Source organism: Mus caroli, unplaced genomic scaffold, assembly GCF_978045245.1.
Source record: "Mus caroli unplaced genomic scaffold, Mus_caroli_1 scaffold_8, whole genome shotgun sequence".
Taxonomy (NCBI): Eukaryota; Metazoa; Chordata; class Mammalia; order Rodentia; family Muridae; genus Mus; species Mus caroli.
In genome coordinates, this window is record NW_028227263.1 from 101,995,039 (window position 1) to 102,009,602 (window position 14,564).

Sequence of the window (14,564 nt, forward strand, 5' to 3'; positions counted from 1 at the left end):
GCCTCCCGTCTCTGCTTCCCAGTTCTTGATTCCAAGCCTCCATGCCTGCTTTTTTTTTTTTTTTTTTTTTTTAAACCTGGGTGCTGGAGATTAAACTCGGGAACTCCTGCTTCTGTTTCTTTTTTGATTTTTGTTTTGGTTTCGACACAGGGTTTCTCTGTGTAGCCCTGGCTGTCCCAGAACTCACTCTGTAGACCAGGCTGGCTCTCAACTCAGATCCACCTGCCTCTGCCTCCTGGGTGCAGGGATTCATTTAAGGCCTGCGCCACCACTACCACCTGGCTATGCTTCTCTGTCAAGCCATCTATGTCCCCAGCCCACGATGACTAACCTTGTCAACCTGTGAGGATTTAGAATTATGCAGGAGTTTGAAGCATGCCTCTGGGGGTGTCTGTGAACTGTGTTAGAAGAGGATTAACCAATCTGGAAAGACCAACCTTAACTGGCCATGTCTACATCTCTTGAGCCTGGAGCTTGATGGAATCAAAGAGGGACAAGGGGCAGCCACCTCAGCGGTGACAAGCAGCTAACTCTGCTTCCTGCTCTGTGGTGACCTGAGCATGTGCCAGGTCCCAGCCATGTGTTCCTAGTGCCACAGGGCCTCGTGCTGTCACACCTTCCCCTCCACAGTGGACTGTACACCCTCACACCATGTACCCAAATAAATCCTTTCTCCGTGAAGTTGTTTCTTGTCGGGTCACAGTGATAGACAGAGTAATGAAAAGAGGCCCCTTTGCACTGAGTCCACTGGTCCTGGTGGAGTCTGGATTTGCAGGATTACATCAAGAATGAAGTGTTTTGGCCTCCTAGGATGTGCAAGGAAGTCCAGATGTTCACACGACACAGAAACCAGACAAGGGCACGGACATGGAGGTGGCCACACACACACACCACATATGCTACATATAGGCTGCTAGAAAGAAGAACACTCATGCACATTAACATGCTCATGGTAAAGCCCGGGAAGGCTGGGACCCAGGGTCTGTTTAGGAGAGGTGAGAGATGGATCAAGTTTCTGCATAGTGATGGTGACCAGGAAGCTGGGTCACACAGCTTCCTTGAAGTGGGTATGGACTCTTGTATGGAACTTCTGCTGGGGACACTGGTGGCCCCGAGCCCCAGGAGGAAAGTGTCCATTGGGGCACTTACTAGCACTGAGATCTTTATCCTGGTGACCATGGTGACATAGAGGAAGATCCACGTGGCAAAGAGGCACACGGTCACGTTCAGGACCAGCGCCTCTATCCCTTCTTCCATTTGATTGGAGGCTCGAAGGAGAGTATGATACCAGAAATACTGGTGGGGCTCTGACCAGAGGCAGGTATTGCCTGCTGAGGAGGGTGGGGAGGTCCAGACACTTACAGACCATCTCACAGGGTGTCTCCCCTAGCTATTGCATCCCCCTGTCCCTCTCCTTACCAACCATGCTTAAGTTTTCTATCAAGGGGCAGTTTTGCCAGGGTAGAGGGTAATCGAAGGACTGGCCAAGGTAGAAAAGGCTCCAGGAGACCAGGGCACTGTTATACAGGACCACCAAGACACAAGCCTGTGGAGAAGAAGGTGGGTTTGAGGGCGTCATGGAGACAGAGAGAGAGGACACCGGGGACTTGGGGCTCTGCCAGCCCACACTTACCAGTATGCTGGAGTAGCCCACACCACTAAGCCAGGGGACCATATATTTCCAGGCCTGGATGTTGTCCATACGTAGCCACTGTCCTATGACCATCTCCATGTACATGAGGGGGATGCCCAGGAGCAGGAGAAGAATGAAATACATCAGCAGAAAGCTTCCTGTGGAGAGAGCAGAGGCTTGCTCAGGCAGCTGGGAACCCCTCATCCCTCACATTCTTCCCGGGGGTGCGGGGGAGGTGTCTTGTCACCCCTTCCTTAATCTCAGAACACAGTCCCTGGCCTCACCGCCTCCGTTCTGGTGGCAGAGGTACGGGAAGCGCCACGTGCTGCCGAGCCCGATAGAGAAGGCCACCAAGATTAGGATATTCTCCGTCTTCTTCGCCTGGAAGTGGTTTGGGATCTTGGTAACGCGGACCTCTCTGGTCCTGAAGCCCCAGGATACAGACGTGGGGTTGTTGCCCTTCTTGCTTGCTGTGTGCTCTTCCTCCACGGGCTGCTTGCTCTTGAGTTCTAGAAAGTCTTCAAAGGATTGGTCCATGGTGCTCTCTGCACTGGCTCGACTCCTGGTGGGGTTTTGAAGTCACCAAAAACAGACTTTAGGGACAGATTGTGGGGTGGCACCAGCATCCAGAGAGGCACAAAGTACTTGCTTTATAATGAATCGTCCTGGCTGGGGGTGGGGGGACAGATAATCCTGTAAAGGTGCTTGCTGCCAAATCTAATGACATGAGTTCAATTCCTAGGACCCACGTGCTGGAAGGAGGGACCGAGTCCTGAAAGTTGTCCTCTGGCCTCCTTCTGTGTCCAGTGGCATGTCTGTGTTAACACCCACGCACACAGCACAGCAAATCAAATATTCAGAAAGCATACGTCATTGGATGTTTGGGTTTTATATAGCTTTGGAGTGTATAGATTTGTTTGGAGACAGGGACTCACTAGCAACGTATGTCGCTGAGGATGGCTTGAAATTCCTCCTCCTCCTCCTCCCTCCGCCTCCTGAGTCCTGGAATCACACAGTTTTGCTTTATAGCTTAAAAAGAGGCAGATGCTCAGGAGAAGGCCACCTGCTTCTAAACCCATGCCACCTATGTCATGGAAAATACAACCACACGTTTTTCAGTGGTCAGCACTATCTGGGGACCGAGGAGGCGGGTCAGCCATTATAAGAATGCACACTGCTCTTGCAGTCAACCCACGTTCAGTGCCCAGAATCCACCTTGAGTGGCTCACGGCCATCTGTGACTCCAGCCCCAGGAGACCTGACACCTTCCTTCTATCCTTTGCTGACACCCGCACCCATGTGCACATACTTAGACATAGACACACACACACACACACAATTTAAAAATAAAAGTAAATTTCAAACAATGAATGTTCATGGATATGCACACGTGGAGATCAAAGCTCAACACCACATGTCTCCCTCCATCGTTAACCATCTCACTGTTTCAGACAACGCTAGCACAGCCTAGTGTTCATATTATGGCTAAGTTGGCTAGTTAGTGACTTCTGGGGAATACACCTGTCTCCACTTCCCCAACCTGAGTTTACAGATCCTTGCCCTGTGCCATACACCAGGCTTTTATGTGGGTGCTAGGCAGAAAACTCCAGTCCTCGTGCTCCGAACACACTAAACCCTCTCTCCACCGGTTTTAAGGCAGCACCTTACACATTATTATCCTTCAAGGACCAGAGTGTCAGCAACCCTGATTTACATGCATACGCAGCCTTAGATATGGATATGCCTGATGCTGGTCCTGAGATCGCAGACTCAGGCTTTTACCTCACTAGGACACCTCAAGGAAAGCCTTTGGTCCCATTCCGCAGGCAAAAGGCAGCCAGTATCTTCTCTGGGAACAGAGATGTCCAGCAAGGTTTGAACTCGTGGCTTGAGAGGGAGAGTACTATTTGCTAGGTGAGGTACCTCCTGGCTGATTTTTTAAATTGTGGGTGGGGGGCCCCTAAGTATATGTGCCCATGGGCCACAAGAGGATACTGGATCTCCTGGAGCTGATGATATAAGTTGTTGGGAGTGCCTATGTCTGTGCTAAGTCCTCTTAGCTGTTAAGCTCTCTGCCTCTCCAGTTGTCTGGTTGACATTTGAGGTTTGAGTTTAAGGTTCAAGGCCTGTATGGTGTTAAAGGATACCATGATTTTAGCTGAGTGTGATGGCACACCCATCATCCCAGAACTCCCCAGGCTGACCTAGGACTAGCAAGAATTCAAGGCCAGGTTGGGATACACAGTAAGACTTTGTCTCAAGAGTAAATAAAAAAAAAGTTATATCATGTGACCTTTTATTTTATAACACTGGGACTGAAGAAGCTTTTGTCATAGTATAATGGATATACACAGGATTGAAACCTATTTATTAATATCTACATGTACTGTATGAATTTCTCATAAATTATGCTATATTATAAGTATTTTCCTATGCCATATTTATTATTTTGTTTCATGAGACAGGGTCTCTCTGTATAGCTCTGGCTTACTAGGAACTTGCTAGTAGACCAGGCAGGCCTCAAACTCTCAGTGATCCTCCTGTTTCTGCCTCCCAAGTGCAGGAATGCTCCTACTTATTGAGACAAGATCTCACTGTGTAGCTCTAGCGGTCCTGGACCTATGTAGATCAACTGACTCCAGAAATCCTCCTGCCTCTGCACCTGCAGTGTTAGGATTAAAGGAGTATGCCTCCACGTCCAGCTTCAAAGCTTGGTTGTTAACAGTTGTACTTCACTCTCCAAAGTCACTACAGAAACCTTCTGGTACCTTTGGTCGTCTTCCTAAATCGAGACAGCCCCGTCAGCAGCGTCCCGACGGCGCCCCCGCGCGGCCAGGAAGGAAACGGCGGCCTCGCCGCGGACCGGCTTCCAAATGGGCAGGGCTGGCGGCCAGGGCGGACTCAGTGGTCCGTACCCGCCTCAGCGCGTGAACCTCGGCCCCGCGCCGCTCGTGGGCGGAGAGTCCCACGTCGTCGCGGCCCCCGTGGTCCGAGAACCCGCGCGGGAAGCGGCTACTTCCCTCTCTGTCCCAACGAGCTGGCCTGTGACATCACCAGGATTCCCTGGAGTCTGACCTGGGGCTGTTAGGTCACCTGTTGCCAGGTAGCTATACCTCAATGGGCTGAGTGAGGTCACTGGTTGCCAGTTAGACTTCACACGCACACATGAAGGAGGAAAAAAAAAAAGATGCCAGGAAGAATGCCCACTGACGGGGCACATAGCTATGATCCCAGCGCTTGAGAGGTAGAGAGGTCTGTGAATTCCAGACCCTCTTGGAAACGAGACTGAGAGATAAATAAAAAGTAATGATAGAAGGAGGAGGAGGAGAAAAGAAAGCAGAAAAGAAAAAGGATGAAACAAACCAAAGATAATCAGAAGAGGAAAGTGTAGGTTCCAATGCTATTTTTGAAACTATGTGAGGAAATGTGAAAGGAAGTAGAAGTGAAAGAAGAGACAGTCTCCAAATTTAGAATCGTAGCGATGTCCTATATGAAATTCTAAATGAACAATGCCTAAAACCCTGGAAAAAGTAGCAGTGCTCGTACCTGCGCTGCCAAAGGTGAGCCAAGGATCTGGGTTAAGATTCAGAAGATGAATATGGATTTATCCTTGAGACGAGCATGGGGCCCCATGGGCCAAGAGAGAAACTTAACCCATGCTGCTCAAGGTGCCCACGAACCTTCAGTGTCACTTGCACCAACCTGAGACCGGGATCCTGAGCATAAAGCCAGAATCACTGCAGGTTGAGGGCTGAAGATGTGATTTTTTAAAAATATTTTTTATTAGGTATTTTCCTCAATTACATTTCCAATGCTATCCCAAAAGTCCCCCATACCCTCCCCCCAACTCCTCTATCCACCCCATTCCCACTTTTTGGCCCTGGCATTCCCCTGTACTGGGGCATATAAAGTTTGCATGTCCAATGGGCCTCTCTTTCCAGTGATGGCCGACTAGGCCATCTTTTGATAGATGCGATCTTTAAATTAAAAAAAAAAAAAAAGTATATGCGTGTGCGGGTATGTGTGCACGGGCATATTTGCCCATGCCGCAGTAAGAACGTTGAGGTCAAAGGACCACTTGCTGGGTCAGCTCTGCTTCCGCCATCTTGTTTCCAGGTCAGGTTTGAGCAGGTGCTGTGCATTCCTACCTCAGAGAAGCCCTGAGCACCTGCACCCTCTTGGGCCTCTCAACATCCTGTCATGGAGGAGGGAGGAACTCACAAGGCCCGCCTCTAGCTGAGGTCTTCTGCACAGGCAATGGTTGCTGGCAAGGGAGAGACATTTCCTCAGTGGTGCAGCCATCCCAGGCGCCCTCAATTAACCCCTCACCCATGCTCCTAGAAGAATTAGACTCTCTGGGTCTCCAAGAAATAACAAGGACGTGAGAGTAGCAGGCTGCCTCTCTGGGAAAGGAAGAGGATCCGTGGAGTTCAAGGAGGACAAGAGAGGGAAATGAGGGTGGCCACTGCCATAGTGCACTGCATACATGTGCGGAGGTGTCATCATGAGACCCAGGGTTACAGATGGCTAATGTGTGCTAATAAAAACTCTTGTCAAGGGGCTGGAGAGATGGCTCAGTGGTTAAGAGCACTGACCGCTCTTCCAGAGGTCCTGAGTTCAATTCCCAGCAACCACATGGTGGCTCACAACCATCTAATGGGATCCCATGCCCTCTCATGGTATGTTTGAACACAGCGACAGTGTACTTGTCATATATATAAAATAAATAAATGTAATCTTTTTTTAAAAAACAATGGATGTAAAATCAACCAGTCTGTGGGTTGAATTACCAATTCATAATAAGTGCAGCAGCTTGTCGAGCCTGGCGGGGCAGGCCTGTCATTCCAGCTACTTAGGAGGTTGGGGCAAAAGGATTGCAAACTAAAGCCAGCCTGGACAACAGCGTGAGTTCGAGGCTAGCCTGAATAACTCACGGAGAGCCTGTCTGAGAAAGCAAAGACAGCATGTGCTTCTCCCAAGAAGAACTCAGATCACCAGCCTTGGATCACCAGCCTTGGTGCCAAACACTTTCAACATAGAGACAGCTTGCTGACACAAATCTCTTCTCTCTTTCCATCTTTCCCTTCTACCTTTTTCAGTAGTACTGGGGGTGGAATCCAAGGCCTGTGTATGCCAGACAAGCCCTGTACCACTGAACCATGTCTACTCTGGTGGAAGGAAACCCAACTCCCACAGGTAGTCGTTCAAATACGCAGGCGCCATGGCATTTCCACACCTACACACATGCATGCACACACACACACACACATGCACACACACTCATAATACATATATACATGTTCATACACATATACACATGTACACACTCATACACACATACACATATTCACACACACTCACATGCACATATACACATACATGCACACATCTCATACATATACACATATACACATGCTCACATATATACACATGCACACAAATACATACTCACACACACACACACACACAATCATGCACAATAAATGTAAAAAGAAAAAAATGAAGACAAAGCTACAAGAAAAGAATTCCCACTGTAGTAAAATCTTGTGTGGATATTTACTGGCATTAAGTAAGTGCGGTCTGTTTGTATATAATATTTCCTTGTTAAATTTTAAGAGGGTGCAGAAGCAAACCAACAGCTAAAATGATCAAGTTGGTATCTGCTTCAAAATGGTGGAGAGGCATGTGGAAGGCAGCTTGGTCTCGCGGGAGAGACAGGCCAGGTAAGGAGCACATGGTGACCCCTCAGGCTCCTCCTCTAGAGAGTTCAAAAACATCAGAATGACAGTGAGTGAAGCCAGAGGCCATGAGGCCTTGCCAGGTTCTAGCCAGCTCACTGAACCAACCCGGAGCCCTTCATGATGGTGACTATCCCACCACTATGAACAAGGGGGACTTGAGAAGACAAAAGGAGGGCTCGGTCATACCCACAAGTGCCGGGAAATCGACTCTGGACAAGGGGGATCCAGAGTTATCCAGGAACCTCAGACAGAACCTGACCTTCCTGTTACTCAGCCACACCCACTGCAGCAGCCTGGAATCTTCCCAGGTAGTCTTGCAGCTGGGTGCCCAAGGGCCATGGAGCAAGTAAGTGGCTGCAGGGGAGAAAACCTGAGTGTGAGGAGACTCAGCAAGGCCTGCCGCACTCCATCAGCTTCTCCAAACCCTTAAGGTCTGCCTTGTAATCCTATTACCATGATTGCAACTCCAAAACTGGAACTGGGGTGAGGCAGAAGGAAGGATGGTGAAGAAATAGACTCTGACCCAGGTAGCAGGCTCCACCTTCATTTGGATCTAGCAGGGAGGAGCGACTTAGTCCCTTGAGCTCTCTACAGAGGCCTTCCACATCTCTGTCTTCCGAAGTCCAAATGTGAGCTGGGAGCCCCAAGCCCCATGACCTTGTCACATCTGGAGAACATCCATTCTCTGGCTCTCTGAGGACGCACTCGTTGCTACCCAGGATCTCTCTGGGCTCTGGTCACTTGGAGAGTAATGTTAGCTCAGCTCTGGAACCACCTGGCCTGACTTAGCTGGGCAGGCTCAGCCAATCAATCCCACCATGAAACCATGATGTCTCTTTTCAAGTAATGGGAACCCTTGGTGGACTTCAGCCACACAGCTCTGTTGGACCTCAGCCTGGTTGTGTACAGAGGCGCACACGGTCCATAGTGTTGGAAAGTAAACTTCAAAAGTGAGCTTTAGTGGGCGGTACAATGACTCGGCCTATACGCGATGACCTGAGCCTTATTAATGGGGCTCACACGTTAGAAGGAGAGAAACCAATCCTGCAAGTTGTCCTCTGACCTCCACACGCATGCTATGATGTGTGCATGTGTGCCCCCACCCACACACACACACTCATACCACTACACAAACACAATGAGTTTTAAGACTCTGTGGCCTGTGATGGGATTACTACTCTTAGCAGCAAGCACGATACTCCCTTTCCCAGTTCATTGAGGGGATTTTCAGGTCCTCTCGGCTGAGGAGCATGCTCTGGACAAGGCCTGGGGGCTGACTGAGCATGGATTGGTTGAGGCACTGGGAACACAGGACTAGATCTGTGGCTCTCAAAAACAAATGGCAGCGCTGTGAAGGCCAACTGCCTGAGACAGCTACAGAAAGTGAGCCTCACGCAGTCTGGCACTGCAGTGACTGATTTATTAGCCAGCAGCCCCACCCTTCCCGTCACCGTGCAGGAGACTCTCAGACCAGGAGCAGGGCTGGCAGGATAACCTCGGTGCACTAAGCGAGGGTCCGGGGATGCACTGTATGGCAATGGAAGATCCCAGCCAGGAATGTGCTGCAAAGCCAGCGGGGCCCCACAGCTCTGCTGCCCTAGGCAATCTAGGCTGGTGATCGCTTTAAGCTGCTGTTCAGAGCTGCCTCTTTGGTCTGCTGTAAGAGATGCAAGATGTCTGGCCTGATGAGGGAAGTTGGGGGCTCTGCTGACAGGCTCATTAGGACTCTGTTTTGTAGTCTTGTAGAATATCCTTTGAGGCCTCCTTTGTAGACTGGATCTGGCCACTGCCCAGTGGTAGCTTACTGGATGGTGTGGATCTGAAGGGAATCCCCAGGGTGAGGCAGTATACAAAGTATGCAGGGATGGGCATGAGGACAAAGACAGTCAGCCCAGCAATCAGGATCTTGGACCATGCTGGGAAAACACGAACCACCTCTTTTGACTGTAAGAGAGACAGAGAAACATAGATTAACACAGCAAAGTTCCCGGAAGAGGAAGAAGAGGTGTGGTGGGGAACGGGGAGGGAAGCTGGTGAGTTTTCTATGATCAGAGCCAGTGGCCAGGTCCCCGGCTCACAGGGGACTGGAAGGAGCTTCAAGATCTGAGAAAGGACACTCACAGTGCTTGAGTCCCAGGCAAAGTAGACAAGGGGCCCCTTGACAAGGTATACGAAGACGGACGTTAACAGGCCTAGCACCACCATTGGAGAGACGTAGCACCACAGCCAGCCACAGCCAGAGAAAATGGGGCGGCCCAGCAGAGCCACCATGCCTGCAAGGAACCTGTTGAGGGACACAGAATGTGGCAGCCAGTCCGGCCTCCCCACCTCAGAGGGGAGGGTAGGCAATGGCAGCTCAGGCCTGCTTTATGTCAGCCCTCCTGCTCTCGCCTTCATTAGTCTGTCCTCCAGTCCCCTGCTAATCAACACCACCCATGGGTCCCACACTCCTCTCAGCCATCCTGGGATGACATCTGTGATGTGGCAAAGACCCATCTGGGTGCTAGGTACCCAACACTGAGCCACATAAGCCAAGCAAACAGAACCCAGACAGCACTGGGCTCTCAGGAACTCAGTCTTGGATTCTTTCAGCCATGTGGTCTCAAATTTTTACACACACACACACACACACACACACACACACCCAAAGCCCTTTGACTGAGGAGACCAGGTTCCTGGGTCCTCCTCTACTCTCCATCGCTCTGTCCAGACTTGGCTTCAGAATGCCATCCTCGGCACTCCGGCCTGTCTGACATCTCCATCCTCACCCTCAGTGTCTCTCTCCACTTACCTCCACTGTGGACTTGAGACGCCCACTGGGCTGTCTGCACATGCTCTTCTCCTACAGACCCTGTGCTTTGAGAGCAGCTCAATGTGATGATGAGTTCATCCCAGAACCAAAAGTGTTTCCTGGCACTAGGGAGATGGCTTCAATATACACAAAAAAAGCCAGGCACAGTGGTGTACACCTGCATTCCCAGCACTGGGGAGGTGGAGACACGAGGGTCTCTGAGGCTTGCTAGCCAACCAGTCTGGCTGGAGAGCTCCAGGTTCAATGAGAAACCTCGCGTGCACATCACACAAACACTCACACAGCCACACTTGAGTCTCAAATGTCTGCTGATAACCATTGAGATGGCTCAGCAGGGAAAGGCATTTGCTGCCAAGCATGATAACTTTGAGTTCAATCTCTGGGACCAACATGATAGGAGGAGAGAACCAACTCCCACAAGCTGTCCTCAGATCTCCGCACATTCACTGTGTCACACACATGCCCATACACATACGCTCAGCCACACAAAGGACACATAAGAATATCCGGGGCTCGAGAGATTCCTCAATGAAGAGTACTGGCTGCTCTTGCTGAGGACCCAAGTTTGATTCCCAGCACAACTATCCCTGACTCCAGTTCTAGGGAATCTGATGCCCTCTTCTGGCCTTCATGAGCACCAGGCACACATGTGGTGCATAGACATGCATGCAGGCAAAGCATTTATACACATAAAATAATTTTTAAAATGTTAGGTGAGGGGCTGGAGAGATGGCTCAGCAGTTAAGATTACTGACTGGTCTTCCAGAGGTCCTCTTCCGGTGTGTCTGAAGACAGCTACAGTGTACCTCCATATATGGACTCTGAGGTCCTCAGCACCTTCTGCCTTGGACCTGCACCACTGTGTCCTATCAGTTCTTCTCTTTGGGGACAGAATCCATGTAGGTCAGACTGTCCTAGACCTCACTGAGATCCCCCTGCCTCTGTCTCCGATGTGCAAGATGAAAGGCCTGCCACATTATGCCCACTCTATTAATTTTTGAGCTGCTGTGACAAAACACCTGACAGAAAGAAATGTAAGGGAGGCAAGGTTTACTAGGGCTCTTGATTTTGAGGGGAATGTGGTCCATCGTGATGGGGAAGAAATGGCTGCAGAGATGGCTCCATCCATGGCAGCTGGAACATAGAGTGGACTCGGGAGCAGAGAAAGCCTGCTAGCGTCAGGGTCGAGTATCACCTCTCCAGCCAGGCCCAGCCACCTAAAGGCTGCACAGCCTTCAAAACAGCCTCACTCAAGAGACACAAAATATCCAAAACACAGGCTTGTGGCTGACAGTTCAGATCTGAGCCACAAAAGAGGAGCCTAGGACTGGAGGCTGAGGCCGCTCCATTCCACTCCAGTTCCCAGATCAGGCCATTGTGGGAGCATCATGTCTTTGTCACACTAGAGGAAGACACCACCAGCTCCTGTTTTAAATCGGACACAGCCTCCCAAGTCTCCTCCTTGGTTCTGCTTGGTTTTCCTCCACAAAGCCACCAGAGGTGCCTTCTTTTTAAAAAAAAATTTTTTTTTGATGGTACATGCCTTTAATCCTAGCACGGAGGCAGAGGCAGGTTGATTCCCATGTGAGGCCAGCCTGGTCTACATAGCAAGTTCTAGGATAGCCAGGGATATATAGTGAGACCCTGTCTCCAAAAAAGAAGAAGAAGAAAAAGAAGAAGAAGAAGAAGAAGAAGAAGAAGAAGAAGAAGAAGAAGAAGAAGAAGAAGAAGAAGAAGAAGAAGAAGAAGAAGAGGAGGAGGAGGAGGAGGAGGAGGAGGAGGAGGAGGAGGAAGAGGAAGAGGAAGAGGAAGAGGAAGAGGAAGAGGAAGAAGAAAATTTAAATCTGACAATGGTACTCCTTACTACAAACCACCCAGTGGATTTTTTTTGGTACATGCTACACACAAAGCTAGGTCATATCATGGTTTACAAGGCCCCATCTTCTGTCCTCAAGCTCCTGGTCCTATTCCAGCTCCTCTGGATTCCTTGTTCCACGACAGCTTCCAGCAGGATGTTTCCTCGGGGGTCTCCGGTGCAGGCAAGCTTACAGATCTGCTCACATACACACACGCACACACGCACACAGGCACAGGTCACTTACACATGAAGCATGGCTCCTCTCTGAAGGAGTCAGACCACACACACCTACACTGAACCAACGGAACCTTTAATCTCCTCATGCCTTGTGCTGGATGTGCCTGTGCACCGGTGTGGAAGCTGGAGCTGGGTGCCAGGCGGCTTCCTGACTTTCCTGAGACGAGGTCTCTCACTGAACTCCGAGCTGTACTCCCTGGCTATCAGGGCCCTGGGAGCCTCTTGTTTGCACCTCCCATCGCCTCGGGTGTAACACTGAAGCAGAAACACCCACACATAAACTCACACACATGCATGCATGCATGTGTCAGGCAGATAGAAGAGGCTAAGGGGAGATCATAAGCCAGGACTGGTGTTGAGGCAGTCGGGGAGCAAGGGAGTATCCTCGGCAGAAGGGGAAGACGTCCTGGTTGCTGAAACGGTGTCGCCATGGCCATCTATGTGCATTCCAAGGGAGAGCTCAGACCTGCATGCTTCTACAGCAAGGACCTTACCAGCTGAGCCTCCTCCTCTCCTCGCTTGTCATTTATGGTCTCCGGGTCTGTCAGTGTTAATGCTATCTGACTACACCACTAGCATATGGGCTCCTGCACACAGGGTGCTGCCTTTGGTTTATGCAGCGTCCCCGGTCACTAGCAGGTCATAAAGTGTATGAGACACCCCAAAGTCCAACAAATAAACATTTCTCGGAGCCCTTGTAGTTAAGGACCCTCACTGCCACTCTAGTTTGAGATTAGAAACCACAGGAGAACCATCAACCCTCCCCACAGATCCATGCTCTAGGGGCCTGGCCTGGCCCTTCACCTGTCGGCCCCGTAGGCCCAGGCTACAGCAAGGTTTTCGCATATGATGATGATGATGATGGGCACTGCTACCCAGCATTCACTCAGCAGTGAATAGTAGTAGATGCCTGAAGGTTGGATGAAGATGAGGCCGCACAAGAACATCACCATGGAAACGCACACTGGAAGAAGCATCGGGTTTGTGTCAGGATCCTGGAGGTCTGGCAAGGGGATGGGGCTAAGGGGAGATCACAGGTCAGGGCTGGTGGCAATGCTGTGGGGGAGCTGGGCGGGAGGTGGGAATACCTGTGAGCAACCTCGGCTGTCTCCTGCAGAAGGGGAAGGTGTCCTGGAGTGTCAAAACGTTGCCCAGCATGAACATGAGATTGGAACACATGCCCAGCGTCAGCAGCAACAGGAAGAAGAGGACAGTCCAGAAGCCAGACCCAGGTAACAGGGAGATGACCTCAGTGAAGATCAGGAACAGGAAGCGAGGGTTGTCCTTAATCTGCATGCACACAAGAGTAAAGCACGCTCCCTGCTGTTCTAGAAACCCCCTGAAGCCCCTGCAGTCCCAGGGGAGAGCAGACCTGGAAGGACCCCCTGCCGTCCACAGGAGCTGTTATGTGAGTGGCACTTCCTGAGCGACCAGGGCTACGCACCACATTTCTTTCTGGAATGAAGGAAAGCTGAGCTCTCTGTGGTGCAGAGCGAGCTCTCCAGCATCGCCTTTGCCCTGGGCCATCCCCCCACTGACCTTCAGAAACTGCTTCTGGACGCTGCATTCAGGCACCACGCTGAGAATGGCGCTCCTCAAGGGTGGGGGGAGGCTGCTGAGCCAGGAATTGTAGGTGGAGGTCGGGTTGACCCTCAGGTCCGGGGGCTGTGCCTCGGGCGGCAGGATCCCCTGGGCTATCAGCCTTAGAAGCTTCTCTTGGTTCCTGAGGATGAGGCGAGGCAGAATGGTCAGGTTTGGACACTGGCCTTCGCTTGCTCATCTTATCCATCTCGAGCCCAGCATTAGTGACCTGGGCAAAGGGAAGCCTGCAGTGGACCCTCAAGCACGCCCATTCTTAGCACCATCAAGAGTGTGTGCCGCTGGGAACCCGGGGTAGGGACTCTATGGGCTTCCTGGGGAATCTGGGGTCTTGGTCTTCATGACCTTTTCTGAGACTGAGAGGGGAAAGCTGACCTTTGAAGCCCCACACTACAGAGAGCCGGAACAGCTTCCCAGGACTTGGAGGTGTGTGACACTCCCAGGTTGTGCCATGTGGAAGAACTGTTAACCTCTGTCCTGAGCAGAGCCTTGCTGAGAGCTTTGCAAGCCTTGTGAGCACAAGGGTAGACTGACAATATCCTACAGTGTAAAACAGGACTCTGTTCTGAGGACAAGCCACTTACACATTTGGACTAATATTCTCGTTGTGAATAAGCTAAACTGAAAGATATTTTTAATCTTCTTATGAAAATAAAACAGCTGGGCTGGAGAGATGGTTCAGAA

At 50.7% G+C, this 14,564-nt stretch overlaps 2 protein-coding genes across 3 annotated transcripts in view; both read right to left on the bottom strand.

Moving 5' to 3' along the window:
- LOC110298330 (orphan sodium- and chloride-dependent neurotransmitter transporter NTT5-like) overlaps positions 1 to 4,556 on the bottom strand; it is a 12,285-nt gene extending 7,729 nt beyond the window's left edge. The window contains exons 1-5 of one of the 2 annotated variants that reach the window (XM_021167507.2): positions 4,402 to 4,556; positions 1,918 to 2,195; positions 1,634 to 1,791; positions 1,420 to 1,546; positions 1,150 to 1,328 (exon numbers count right to left, since the gene is read on the bottom strand). In XM_021167507.2, coding sequence (XP_021023166.1) covers positions 1,150 to 1,328; positions 1,420 to 1,546; positions 1,634 to 1,791; positions 1,918 to 2,170 — 717 coding nt within the window. In that variant the 5' untranslated portion in view covers positions 2,171 to 2,195; positions 4,402 to 4,556. Of the gene's footprint in view, positions 1 to 1,149; positions 1,332 to 1,419; positions 1,547 to 1,633; positions 1,792 to 1,917; positions 2,196 to 4,401 lie in introns of both variants that reach the window. The other variant, XM_021167506.2, reaches the window with a different exon arrangement.
- Positions 4,557 to 8,780: 4,224 nt separating this feature from the next.
- The window catches only part of LOC110298550 (orphan sodium- and chloride-dependent neurotransmitter transporter NTT5), a 32,674-nt gene continuing 26,890 nt past the window's right edge, over positions 8,781 to 14,564 (bottom strand). The window contains exons 9-13 of the mRNA XM_021167870.3: positions 13,821 to 14,004; positions 13,370 to 13,571; positions 13,086 to 13,245; positions 9,496 to 9,658; positions 8,781 to 9,318 (exon numbers count right to left, since the gene is read on the bottom strand). Of these exons, the coding sequence (XP_021023529.1) occupies positions 9,094 to 9,318; positions 9,496 to 9,658; positions 13,086 to 13,245; positions 13,370 to 13,571; positions 13,821 to 14,004 (934 nt within the window). The 3' untranslated portion in view covers positions 8,781 to 9,093. The remainder of the gene's footprint in view (positions 9,319 to 9,495; positions 9,659 to 13,085; positions 13,246 to 13,369; positions 13,572 to 13,820; positions 14,005 to 14,564) is intronic.